The sequence below is a fragment of the Ciconia boyciana genome, chromosome 15 (assembly GCF_034638445.1).
Source record: "Ciconia boyciana chromosome 15, ASM3463844v1, whole genome shotgun sequence".
Taxonomy (NCBI): domain Eukaryota; kingdom Metazoa; phylum Chordata; class Aves; order Ciconiiformes; family Ciconiidae; genus Ciconia; species Ciconia boyciana.
In genome coordinates, this window is record NC_132948.1 from 7,676,905 (window position 1) to 7,690,680 (window position 13,776).

At 58.4% G+C, this 13,776-nt stretch overlaps 1 protein-coding gene across 1 annotated transcript; it reads left to right on the forward strand.

The window, feature by feature from the left end:
• The first annotated feature begins 4,683 nt into the window (after positions 1 to 4,683).
• On the forward strand, positions 4,684 to 13,027 carry LOC140660038 (sodium-dependent serotonin transporter-like). Its single transcript, XM_072880421.1, has 13 exons — positions 4,684 to 5,121; positions 6,783 to 6,917; positions 7,075 to 7,294; positions 7,580 to 7,718; positions 8,038 to 8,172; positions 8,883 to 8,986; positions 9,250 to 9,377; positions 9,693 to 9,805; positions 10,113 to 10,244; positions 10,393 to 10,492; positions 10,709 to 10,809; positions 11,942 to 12,109; positions 12,617 to 13,027. Exons 1-13 carry the CDS (start codon positions 4,902 to 4,904, stop codon positions 13,025 to 13,027), a joined length of 2,106 nt encoding a protein of 701 aa, XP_072736522.1. The 5' UTR covers positions 4,684 to 4,901.
• The last annotated feature ends 749 nt before the right edge of the window (positions 13,028 to 13,776 follow it).

Here is a 13,776-nt window from a genome sequence, read left to right on the forward strand (position 1 = left end):
CTTTTCCCAACAAACCAACCCCACTTATTTTAAGGGCCAAGATGAGCCCAAGCAACTTTTACAGCACCCAGAACACCTTGGCAGCTCTGCCATAGTGTTTGTGCTCTGACAAGCGCTGCCTCATTCCCCCCGCGCCCGTGCCGGCAGATGCGGACAAGGGGTGACGCTGAGGGGACCCACACTCCTCCTGGGCTCTGCCGAGCTCGGGGGAGCAATGACCATCTGGTGAGCTTGACTCAAACGCACCGCGCTGGCGGAAGGAAGCCCAGAGGAGCAAGAAGACCATTTTGATTCCTGTTAACGAACCGTGCTGGTTGTGTACAATCTTCAGTCCTGTCAGTCACTCTGCGATACTCCAGGCTAACTAACACGGGCTGGGCAGCGTCCACACGCTGAACAGACCCAGAGAGGTTCAGGTGGTTGGTGGTGCCGGCACTCCTGTGGGACCGTGTACCAAGTAAGGCAACGCTTAGGCCATTTGAGAGGAATAAAAAGTGATTTTCCTGGCTTCTCTCTCCCCAGGAACAACAGTGCTATACGGGGGGTGGGAGCTATTACTAATTTATTACCTTCCTTTGGGGAGAAATTCACCAAAACAAGCACAGGGACAAGCTCTCCATAAGCCTCCCTGGTTCCTTTTCCTTGGAAAATTCTGCTTCTCCCTGGATTAAAGATGGGTGGGAGACAATTGGCCCCTGTTTTCTGGAGTCTGGAGAGCTTAAATGAGAGCACGTTGATCTGTACTTAATGTGATTAAGTTACATCTCTGAGTATCACGCTAATTAAATTAAACTTCCCACTGCTGCCTCTGTGGCTTAAACAGGATAGTTGTTTTAAGACCACAATTCACTTTTCTGCATTTCATTGCATGGATGAGCAGGTAGGATAAAAGCAATCTGCTAATCAAATAATCCGCCTGTTTAGAAACAACTTCTAGCTTGATGGAAATTCAAATTTAAATCTTATTTGAGCTAAATTTAAACTCTACATTTTAAATCTAAAGTGATTTGTGCTTTGAGTAAAGGAAATAATAGGAAAAAGCAGAAGTAAACTGATGAAGGGAGCGCACAGAGTACGTCTGACCACAGTGTTGCAGGAATTTAGGCAACGTGATGGCTGATGCGCAGGGGACCAGTCGGCTTTCAGAGCGTGAGCTGCAGTAAATAAAAGGCAGAGACCCCGTCGTAGCTGCCTGCCGGCTGCCCCTTCCTCATCACCAGCCAAAGTGAACGTTCGGATACAGCACCCCTGATTTCACCTGTGTATTATTTCAAATGCTACGTAGTCTCCATAGCCTCCTTTCTGAAGTGCTTCTAGTTGAATGTCAGATGATGGACAATTTGGCTACAATTGTCAAAATAACAACATTTTACCCAGAAAACTCCCCCATCTGGTGTGTCACCGACGAGCACGCTGAGCCCCACGCGGTAGAGCTGATGGGCCAGGCTGGAGCAACACACACAGCCCCTTACAGACGGGCTGGAAAACTGTGACCAGAATAAACAAAACTCTGGGGAAAACTCATCTCTCCAGCGGATCGCAGAGCCAAGATCCTGTTGGGAGCTCGGCGCCCGCAGGGCCCCAAAACGCCGGGCCTGAGTCTGGGGAGCACAGCTCCTCCCAATGAAAACCATCTCCCGAGGACACCTCTCCCTCTGCCCGCCTCCCGTCTCCAGCAGCCCTGAGAAACGGCAATGGTTTTTCCAGCTTGCAGCTTCTAAAAAAAAATTGAGATTTCAAAGCTCTCTCCTCATTGACTTGACAGAGGCAGCCTTGACCCAATGCTGGAGAAGAGGCAGCATTAGCAGGTCAGTGCAGAGAGGCAGCAGGCAGTGGCATGGGTGGGCGATCGGACGCCCAAGGAGAAGGTGGGAGCTGGAGGAGCAGGATGGGAGCGCTGGGTGCATTCGCGGCTCATTCACCAGCGAGGACCCGGGGGGATCTGTCAGGGACGGAGGCTGCTGGAACGGCAGCATCGGCATCGAACCGGCAGCGTGGCACATCAGCTGGGCTGGAGCGGAGCAGCGTCGGTGTGCTGGGAATCTGATGCTGGTCTGTGCCTCAGCGTAGGGAGCTTTTAGACGGCAGCATGCAGGCTGCACATCCCTGCGTTGCAAAACCACCGTGCAGGTCTGGCTTGGAGCTGTTGTGGGAATAGCTGTAGCCGTGCCTGGCTAGTGCTGTTCCTGCATGCTGCCCAAGGTACGAGTACAAAGCCCACCTCCGGCCTCTCATCACATATAATTTAAAGGATCAATGTGGAGAAAACAAGAGGCTCTTCAGGAGAGCAAGTAAAAAGATGCCAGTGTTTGAACAGCTGCTGCTTCACACTCGGGAAGAGGCCTCAGCCCGGTGCCCTGTGCTGAGGGATGCTGCGGGGGGACCTGCTCCCCGCAGACCACCGCAGACCACCGCAGACCACCGCTCCCACCCCCCCGCCAGCACGGCCAGCTCCTCCCGTCGGGGCTGGGAGTGACTCTGAGCCCATCTGCAGAGGCTTCCTGAGCAGTGAGCAGGACCTGGGTGCAGGAGAGTCTCCACGCTCGGCACGCCGAGCCATTGCATGTAAACTACCCAGAGAAAAGAAGGGTCAGCTACAGAGGAAGAGCTATTATTTTTTTACAGTTGCTATGGCACCAGCTGTCTCTGTTCTGTCAGTTATGCCCTTAAAATGGTCCTCAGTCAAGGGGGGATTAAACCTTGCTCCCCTCAGCACGCTCCTCAGATCACGCCGGCGGCAGGGACTTCTCACCTTCATCCCTAAGCAAGGGAAGACTCAAAGCCCTCGGTGGCTGCAGCCCCTCTGCCAGCCCCCACAGCACCGGCAGCTGAGTACAGCCTTGCCTTTAATTTCCGATGGCCATGCCCACACCTGTATTATAAGGACTGCAAAGTCCCAGGAGTGACACAAATCCCTCATAAACCTGCAGGAGATTAATTATCCCTCACCTGTGTGCTGGGCCTCGGCTCGGGGGAGAGCTGCATCAGCAAAGCCTGGCGGGGCCATGTGCACGTGGGCTCATGGAGGGGGGGCTCTGCCTGGCTGCAGCGGGATCCCCCAACCTCTGCTCGCTCCCCACCCAGCGCAGGGACCGGCGTGTGGGATCACCCTGACACCCTCCAACGAAACCCCTTTGCTGGGAGAAAAGCACGTGCAGGGAGCTCTTATCAGTCACTCCTCGAAAACGCACAAGCAGAAAATTGTTGCATTTTCAAATGAGAGGTGTTAAAAGGAACAATAATTTCATGTTCTACGAGCAGAGGGGGAGAAGCCGTGCCAACCGCAGCCTGCCCTGCGCAGGGACCGATGGCAGGCGGGTGCCAGGAGCAGATCCACCACCCATCACTGGGAGGGGGCAGCTCGGGGCTGGGCAACCCAGTTTGGCCGTCCACTGCTGTGGTCCCCACTCCTGGTCAGGGAACACCTGGGGACGCACGGCGAGGTGTTGGGGGCAGCCAAATGCAGGAGGGCAAGGAGGGGTAGCTGGTTAAGACAAAAAAATCCCGTTCCCAGGACTCTTGTGCTCATGCTGTGCGGGCGAGGAGCTGGTGGGGTGATGTCCCCCGGCAGAGCCGTGTCCCTGCCCGGGGTGACTGGGCTGCTGCAGCTTGGACTAAACCCACCAAGGCACAGCCACCCAGAGCGCCGGGACATCTGCCCAGGGACCTGCATCAGCCCCCTGAGCTGCTCCGGTCTGACAGCCCCGGCAGCCAGCACCAGACACATCCAAAAAAAAAAAACCAAACCTGTTTTTAACTGGACGTTTCTAACGGGTCTCCATGTGTGTGCCTGAAGGATTAACAGTGTCCAGAGGTTTCCTGTGCCGGACAGATGCCGAGCGGCTGCGTCACGTCGTCACAGCAACCCGCTAACCGTGGCCCTAAGAACTGCAGTTCCCGGTTTGATCTCTTCTGTAGTTTCTTTTAATTACAGATGAGGGTGCCTGGAAAAGCCAGTGCTGGAGCACCCCGGGGCTCTGCGAGCACCCGGTGGCCCCAGGCGAGGGCTCGCTTGGCACCGGCCCCTGTGTCGCGGCCAGGGGTGAGACGCAGGGACCTGCCCGGGCTGTAAGCCTCCACAGGCACATTTCATTTGCAATAAAATTTGCTGTTAAACTGTCAAACTGAAGAGAACGATGGCTTTCGGTACACTGCCATCCCCTCCCTGATTGCATCTGAGCTGCAAAAGTTACTTCACTTTCAAGCGGCTTATTTGCAACAACTCGCACCCCTGGGCTACAGAAAGACCCAGCAAGTCGGTGGGACAGATGGGGCGATGCGGGATGGCTCAAACCGGGCAGCTCTGTGCGAGTGATGCTGGCTCCCGGCAGCAGACAGAGATGCCCCCAGCCCACGGGAGTCCGGTGGGCCCACGGCGAGCACTGGTCAAGGGGGCTTACCTCCCGGCCAGGGGGCATTTCCAGGCCCCGCTTGCTCTGCAGAGTTTCCCCTACAAGAATGAGCGGTTGTCTCCTTTGGTTGGTCTGGTGTCATCATTCGCAGAGCGGTAATTGCAAAATACACCAAGGAGAAAGAAATAACTATTTGTCAGGAGGAAGGAGCACTACCTCTGTGTGCAAATACAGTTCCGTTTCGCCAACCCCACCCCAACCCCAAAATGCACCCGCCCGGCTGCAGACCCAGGGAGCAGAGGAGACAGAAACCCGTGCGGTGAGGCTGGTCCCCGCACCTCAGCCCTGCGCTCGGAAAACTGCTCTCCCCCCTCCTGCCTTTGATCAGAGGATGGGTTTCTCTGCCGGTGCTGTGGGTTTCCAGCGGGAGGTGGGGAAGCGCAGTCAGCCTGACCCTCCCCTCCTCGGATCTGTCATCAGCAACAGAAAAATCCTTCCCGTCCCCAAGTTACTCAGCCTGAATCCTGCAGGATTTGCCAGGGCGGCAGGATGGCAGAGCAGCCCTGCCCGGCACCCGCTGCCAGCCCTCCGCGGCAGGGCACGGCCCCCCACCCGGGTCCCACGGCCGGCCCCGTGCCCCTGGGGCCCCAAACCCAGCCCAGGGACAAGTGGAGCAAAAAAATGGATTTCCTCCTTTCGGTCATCGGATTCGCTGTCGATCTGGGCAACGTCTGGCGGTTCCCTTATATCTGCTACCAAAACGGAGGGGGTAAGGACACCGCTAGGATTATTTAAATCTTCTTTTGGATAAAAGAAATCTGTTTTTCATCTTTCCAATGCTGAAAAACTCGCTGTTTCTTTTCTCTCTTTGTCTCTAGCTGCTCCTCTCCAGAGAGGGCGGTTTAGAGACCGACCCAACTTCTCCTGACATCTGTCTCTTTTCTGTTTTGTGTCTTTCTTCATGCAAAATCCCCTTCCATTCACTCCTTCCCCGGTGTCATTCACTCCTTCCCTGGCATGGTTAGAGGTGCGTTAGTAGCTCTAGGATCACAAAGAGAAAACTAGCGTAGTCCAAACTGCATAAAAGGCTTAAGAATCTGCAAATTTGGGGTGAGAGGTTCATACACTTTATGATCTTGGGACTTTGTGAAAGCAGCCCTTTCTGATGGCTCGTGTTTTAAAATTATCCCTGCAAGCATCCCAGCTGCCTGCCGCGGATCCCGGCCGTGCAGCCAGCAGCGCTGGACCCCGTGGAGGAGCCCCAGCTCCCCGGGACGCGCAGCCCCGCGCCGCACAGGGCTCCGGGCGCTCGCTCCTATGAGTCGTCAACAGAAAGTTAAAATACAAAAGCTCCGTGAAGGAAAAAACCTTGAGTAAATGACAACTAAATAAATTGCTTTAAATAGAGCAGAGTAGAAAAACCCCTTGCATGGAAATTAAAAACGAGGAATGAAAATTTTGTGCTGTTTGCAGAAGCACAGTGGATTTAATTGCCAAAGTCGGCATTCGAGTAACGTCCTCTACTGCTTGGGAAAATTAGAAGGAGATAATTAGTACCATACTCAAGGCTAAAATGTGGATCCCAGGTGCCCACACTGAAGCACAGTTATTTGTGGTTTACTCCTGTGGGACCGGGAGCAAACTTTAGCCACTCTTCCTTGATGTGGGTCAGGCAGATGCTTTCCTCACCCGCCCCGTGCACACAGGAGGGTGAGGAGTTCAAATAGCAGCTCTTGGAAAGGACGGCCATGGTCCGCACAGAGCGGGAGCGCTGACCCAGGCCGGTGGTGGGCTCACCCATCAGCTGGAGATGTTGCTAGAAGAGAAACCCTTGAGGGGTGAGGGAGGAGCGCGTGGAGGGCTCTCGGAGAAAGGAGCCGTGGGGGTTAAATTAACTAACCCCAGCAGGGCTATTCCGATGAGCATGGTGAGCAGCTCCAGTTCCAAAACCTCCATGGGGTACAAGTGTAGCCCTGGTATGGATGACATTGTTATGAATAATGCAATTACAGCATTAATTACTTGTGTCTTGGGGTGACCATGCATATTCAGTGGGATTTTCTCCAAAACTCTTCTAGACCTGAGAGGTGCTTCGTGCCCCATCCCCTGCGCCCTCATGGTTTCTATTGCTCTTTGTACCGTCCCGGCCAAATGACCCCTCCCTGGCGAAGGCTGCGACGCCAGCAGGGACCAACACAGCAGCCCGGGAAGCTGGGGCACCGAGCAGGGTGCTCACATCCATGAGCCCCTCTGAACACATAATTTGCAAAGCATCTTACGCATCCAAACGCCTCGTGCATGCTGCTCCGTGACACATCCCTGCAGCACTGGGAGGGATGGCAGTGGCAGCCCTCCATCCGCAGCCTGCCTGTGCTCACCGGCCCGCACGGGGCCGCGGTGGTCACCGCTGCTCTGCTTCTCGCCCCACAGGAGCCTTTCTCATCCCATACACACTGATGGCTGTTTTCGGAGGGGTGCCCCTCTTCTACATGGAGCTGGCCCTGGGGCAGTTCCACAGGACGGGCGCCATCCCCATCTGGAAGCACATCTGCCCCATCTTTAAAGGTAAGAGACCCCCAGGCCACCGCCACGCACTCGGGGCCATGCAGGGTTGGTGAGCAGGGCTGCGCAGGCGGTGCGGGTCCCCGCAGCCGCGTCCCAGGGGACAGCGAGAGGTCTGGACCGGCACGGGCTGCTGAGTCTGCCCCCCCTCTTTCCCCAGGCATCGGCTTTGCCATTTGCATCATCGGCCTGTACGTCTCCTTCTACTACAACACCATCATTGCCTGGGCTCTCTACTACTTCTACTCCTCCTTCTCGGGCACCCTGCCCTGGGCGAGCTGCGACAACCCCTGGAACACGCCCGACTGCACCAACTACTTCGGGAGGAACAACGTGACCTGGACCAACTTCTCCAGGTCCCCTGCCGAAGAGTTTTATATGTAAGTGCACATGTGTGGATGATGTGTTTAAGCTGGGGCACATCCCCATGGAGGCACTCAGGTCTGCTGCACAGGGAGCAGGGCCAGGGTGCCTGGGAGCAGGCTCTCATGTAGGGATGCTCCTGGGGAGCTCACGGTCCCTGTTCTCGGTGCGCTGGGGGAGAGGTGAGCGTGGGACTGCCTGCCCAGGGCTGAGCCTGCTCCCCAGCTGCCTGCAAGGGCAAAGCCAGCAGCACTGCGCTGGCCTGAGACACCCTCCCTGGCTGTGGGGATCCCTGCCCGCAGGAGGAAGGTCCTGGAGATCCAGAAGTCTGGGGGTCTGTACGACATGGGGGGGATCCACTGGCAGCTCCTCCTCTGCCTCTTCCTCATCTTCACCATCGTCTACTTCAGCCTGTGGAAAGGGGTGAAAACCTCCGGGAAGGTAAGAAAGAGGGCTCTGGTGCCAGCCCTGCCCGGGCACGGACATGCCAGAGCCCTGGGCACATGGGGTCTCGCAGCCTGGCTTGCAGCATCCCCTCCATGGCCAGGGCCAGGCAGGAGGGACTGAGCAGAGCATGTGCCTGGCAGCTGGTGGGGTCCTCCTGGCTGCTTAAACACAGGATCTTGCCTCCTCCCCACACCCCTACCCCTCGGCCACCCTGGGCAGCCATGAGCGAGCCGGCCATGCCCAACACAGGCAGATTGGGTGCTCGGTGGAGCAGCTCTGCCCGGGCCAGGGACTGACAGCTGCCTCTCTCCAGGTGGTGTGGGTGACGGCCACGCTGCCCTACGTTGTCCTCCTCATCCTGCTGATCCGGGGAGCCACCCTGCCCGGCGCCTGGAGAGGGGTCGTCTTCTACCTGCGCCCGGACTGGGGCAAGCTCCTGAGCACTGCAGTGAGTGTGTGGTGGGACGCGCCGCCCCAGCTCCGGCTGCCCCTGCCCCGGGGATGGCAGCACCCAGACCCCCTCCCTGGGATGCACATCCACCCCTGCTCGTGGGTCTGGCCCCATCGCTGGAGCCACAGGGCGATGGGGCCCTTGTTCCTACAGAAACAAGATGCCCTGGACAGGCTCTTGGAAATGTAAATCTATAATTGAATCACCCATCTCATTGCCGCTGGGTTTTGTTTGTGCCGTGTTCTCGCCCTGGCCTGACAATAGGCTTCCTGTGGGTAATTACCAGGCAGCACTTGAGAATTCTCATTAAAGGTAATCAGGGCCCTGCTGCTGGGGCTGAACCTGCCTGGGCAGGAGTGGGCACGGGGGTCTCAGGGCTCCCCTCGACTTTGTCCCCCCTCTGGGCACAGGGGAGTGCAGATGCTGTTGCTTAATTCTGCTGCTGCAGGACCCCAGGGTGGGGCTGAGCTCCCTCTGTCCTGTGGCAGCTCCCCTGCTCCTGGGATGCCTTTTTGGGGGGACGGGGCAGGGGAAGGAGCCACAGGCAAGAGAAGAGGTTCGGCAGCACGTACCAACAAGGACCTCATCCCTGTGCTGTGGGGTGGGCACGCCATGGGGTGGGCATGCCGTGGAGCACCTCCCAGCCCTGTCCCAGCCCCAGGCACTCCCTGCCTCTTCTCCAGCCTGCCTGTTGCTTCTCCTGCCAGGTTTGGGTTGATGCTGCTGCGCAGATTTTCTTCTCCTTGGGCCCTGGATTCGGTGTCCTTCTTGCTCTCGCCAGTTACAATCATTTCCACAACAACTGCTACCGGTGAGCTCCCGCAGCCATGGGTCCCTGCGGGCACGGGGGCTGCACCAGGCATGGCTACAGCGGAGCCGCACCCCGACAGCTCCTGCACCCCGCGGCCACGGGTTGAGCATCTTTCCCCATTTTACTGATAGTTTTGATATGCAGGGCTGGGAGAGGGAACCGGTGGGGGTGCAGGCAACCCCAGGGCAGCTGAGCCGGGGCGAGAGCTGCGCTGGAGGGAGGTTTCCGCTGCAGGATACGTCTCCCTGCTTTCTGTTTTCCAGGGACGCACTCATCACCAGCACGGTGAACTGCCTCACCAGCTTCCTCTCGGGCTTTGTCATCTTCACCGTGCTGGGCTACATGGCTGAGATGAGGGACGTGGAGGTGGAGGATGTCGCGAGAGATAAAGGTTTGCTTCCCTCCAGCACGACTGCCCCATCCTGGCCCCGCGGTGCCCAGGTGCCCCAGGGCTCTGTGTGCCCGTCGCGGCTGAGGGGGGCCGGGGTGATGGCCGGCCCTGGGGTCTGCTGGGGTGTGGGGGCTTGTGCCCGGGCACGGTTCCCAGGAGCGGATGGCAGCGAGGTGTCCGGCCCCTGCCTCTCAGCCAGGGCCAGGCATGGCCGTTCTGGCTTTGGGGCATCTTCCCCAAGCTCATTCCCGCCGGCACGCAGGGCTGTGCCAGAGCAGCCGTGGAACAGCAAACCAAACCAGTGTCCCCTCCTAGGGCCGAGCCTCCTTTTTATTACCTACCCTGAAGCAATCGCCAACATGGTGGGATCCACCTTCTTTGCCATCATATTCTTCCTGATGATGATAACGCTGGGGCTGGACAGCACGGTAGGCACCTCCGTGGAGCGTGACAGCACAGCCATGCAGCCTGGGCCGTGTCCCCAGCGGGGACGGGGGATGGCCGTGTCCCATGGCTAATAGCGGGGTGACAAGGGGAGCTATGGCCTCGGGAAGGAGGGCTGGCTGCCCGAGCCCTCTGAGCATGGCCAGTGCGGGGACGGAGGGAAGGGACGGGATGGGACATCCCCCCCTCTGCTCACAGGCAGAGGGGACCATGGGGGGAGCAGATTTTCTCGGGGAGCGGGACTGTCCCCATGTCTCATTTCTCCACCCCACTCTGGTGTTTCCTTTGCAGTTTGGGGGCTTGGAGGCCGTGATCACGGCCGTGATGGATGAGTACCCCCAGGTCCTGGCCGGGCGACGGGAGGTCTTCGTCCTTGGCCTCATCACAGTCTGTTTCCTGGGCTCCCTGAGCACCCTCACCTACGTGAGTACCACTGGGCTCTGCTCCGGTCCCGTCCCCACCACACGCCTACTCGTTTCTCCAACAATCCCTGGTGCGGGACTTTGCCAAAGACCTGCTCTGCTCCCCTGTGGGGTCTGCAGCCACCCTCCCCTCCCTTGTGCTGTGCCAGGGGGGAGCCTATGTGGTGAAGCTGCTGGAGGAGTTCGGTGCTGGCTGCTCAATCCTGGCAGTGGTGCTACTGGAAACCATAGCTGTCTCCTGGTTTTATGGTAAGAAACTGCCTCTGTCATGAAAAACATCGTGCGGGCACCGACACAGGTATTTAACCTTATGCACAGGAGTAAATGTCAGAGGGTCTGGGGACAGAAGCACATGTGTGACTCCTGGCGAGGCTGGGATGGGGCACGGAGGGCGTCATGTCCGCATCCCTGTACTCCACGTCCTCCGCGGGTCTCCGGGGCCATGACGGCTCTCTCCTCTGGCAGGGATACAGAAGTTCTCCCATGACGTGAAAGCCATGCTGGGCTTTACCCCGGGGGTGTTCTGGAAGGTGTGCTGGGTCGCCGTCAGCCCTGCCTTGTTAGCGGTGAGTATCCATGGCCCAAATTAAAGACCAGGTTGTCAACCCTCTCTCTGAATGCCCCGCAGGGGAGCTGCTCTTCCCTCGCAGGCTGCTGCTGCTGCCCAGCTCCCCGGGCACCTGCGCTGCTGATTACTCCCCTCTCGCTTGCGTGGGGTGAATAAGCTGCCAGGAAGGTGGACCATGGTCCTGGCCGGGGCTGTAGGACCTCGTGCCAGCCCTCCCTGCCAGCTCCCCATGCTGCTGCTCCAGCCACGGGCAATGACAAGCTGCCCGCAGCCCCTGGGACGGCAGGTTTCACCAAGAAAGGGAGCTGGAAGTGCATTTTCCAGCCTCTTCTGCAGCTCCAGGGCAAAGCTGGGAGCTGGCAGCTGGGTGCTTACACGGGCACAAACGCAGCCTTGTTTCATCCTCCTGGTCCACGGCGTCCCGCGTTCGCGCTGGCACGGCCAGCCGCGGCTGTGTCTCTGACAGCACTGCAGTGCTGTGCACCGGGCCGGATCCGTCCTCTTTGAAATGCCAGCTACCCTGGCACTTCAAAGGCTGCTGTCTGTGAGAGGCAGAGGGGTCTAATCTCGCCGGATCTGCAGGAGAAGAGGCCTTGTGAGGATTAATTACGGCTCTAAGCGCTTTGCCCAGGTTATTAAGAGAGAAGTATTATAATCAAAGCAGACAGCAAATGATTTCATTTCAGCACGAGGACATGCCGCCTTCGCAGGCCACTGTCTCTGTGGGGTTTGTTAGATGAAGACCTCCCAGCCCACGCCTAGAGAGGGGTGGCAGTCTGGGAAATGTCACTGCAACGTCCACGCTGGTCTTTCGCGGTTAGGAAAGCAGTGGTGGCAGCAGGACGCGGACGTTGTTAACATATGCAATAAGCCGGCGTCAGTGCCGGGGCTGGGGAGATGTTGCAGCTGATCTGCTCTCTGTGGGGAGCCAACGGGGCTGGTCTGCCGGGGATGCCTGGCCACCACAAAAGAGCTTTTCTGGCCACCCGTGTCGTGTGCACTTGGATTTTGTGGGCTGTAGAGCCCTGCTGCAGCCCTGTGCCTGCTCGTGACTGGCAGCAGGGCATGTCCTGCCATGGTCCAGCCCCATGCGCATCCTTCCCTAACGGGCTCCGCTTCGTTCCTTACAGTTCATAGTCATCAGCTCCCTCCTGGACCAGCCGCCTCTGACACTCTTCGACTATCAGTACCCCCAGTGGAGCATCTCAGTGGGGTACCTCATAGGAGCATCGTCCTTCATCTGCATCCCCTTCTACATGGTATACAAGCTCATCTGGACACCGGGGTCTCTCAAGCAGGTCAGGAGTCTGGTGGGCGATCCTGTGGCCTCTGCGTGGGCTGGGGGTGGGCAGGGACCCCCGCTCAGGTCAGTGCGAGACCAGGGCTGAGGAACTGGACAGACGGTTGATACCTCGTCAGCATTTTTGTTCACGTGGCAATTAAATCACACTTGGAGAGCTGCTTGGAAAAGGGCTCAGAGGAGCATGGCTCGATGGCCTGATCGTTTAAGTCTTATTTCTGAAGCTGTGATTTTGGCTGGGCCAGGAGACAGCGGGGCTACATCAGCATGGCCCTGAAGGCAGGAGACCATCCCCAGCTGTCACCCCTCCTCTCAGCCCATGTTTGGGACGGCTCCTGCCCGCTGTGGTTTGCTGAAGGCTGACACAGCCCTGGCCCCGCAGTGAGCGAGATCCCGGTGGGGACAGCTTCGGCATGCCAGGGCAGGCAGCCCTGCATGTGGCACCAGGCCCCAGCGCGGGAAGGAAACCCACTGCCTTTTTTCTTTGCCTGCTTACACCCTCCAGCGCCTCGCCGTCTGCATTCGGCCGGAGAAAACAACACGAGACCCCCAAGCAGAGGCGGTGTGCCTGTCACCTGTCCCTAGCCTGGTGGCGTGTCCAGGGGACGCAGAGACTGCTTTGGCTTCCTGCTCCTGCCCCAAAAAAGCAATGGGGCAGGCGGAAGAGAAGCTGCCATCACCTTCCTCACAGCAACCGGCCCCTCACGTCTGCCCCGGCAGCTGCGTGTGCTGGCAGCAGCTCCCCGGCCGCCAGCTCTCGTCGCATCCGAGCATCTCGGCAGAAGCGGTGCCACCAGCGCGTGCTGGCAGAGCGGAGCCCGTTCTCACTGCGGGCAGGAAAACCTCTGATCCACAGCAGGGAGAATGGGACCCGCCGCAGGAAGCCAAGGGCCAAACTCCTCCGGTTTGGAGGTGAACCCTGACTCCCCATGAAGACAGAGGCACAGCCACGAGTGCCGCAGCAGAGGGATTGCTGTCCGACGGTACAAGCCACGAACACGCCTTGCTTAGACATGCTCGCAACCTCGCTGTGCAAACCTGCTCGGCGCAAGCAGTGCATGCCTTTAGCCATGCCATGAGCGACGTGGAAAATAAAGCTGATATCAATTGTTAGGAGATCAGATGAGGGAGAGGAGCCGGAGCTCGCCGTGCTGTGTTCACAAAGCGCTGTGGTGCGGCCGAGAGCACAGGGCTGGGCTGGGGGAGGCGGCGGGGGGTGCCACTGTCCTGACACATGAATGCCTTGCTCTGTTGCAACGAGCAAAAGTCTGGTAGAGAAATTGCGTAGCCCCTTGGGTCGCTCCCAGGAACATGCTGCTGCAGCCAGACCCCCTCAAGCCAGGACGGCAGGGCAGTCCCTCCTGCCGCCCCGTCCTGGCTCTGTCCCCGCAATGTGGCAGCTCTGCTGAGCCAGGAGGATCGGCTGCGAGGGAAGTGGCGGCCTCCGGCATTTGAAGAAGAAAAGACCTTAATATATCTCGTTTTAAAAACAAATATTGGGGTCAGGGTGAAGCAGCCCTGGCGCTGGTGTGAACTGGCCGCCTGCCGCGGCTTCCCAGTCATGTCACATCACCTCAATTTCTCAGCAGTTGTTGGGCCCATTAAACACTTGCCAGGACCCACGTTCACCACGGCGGAGGTGAAGCAGCAGCTCCCCGCCAGCGT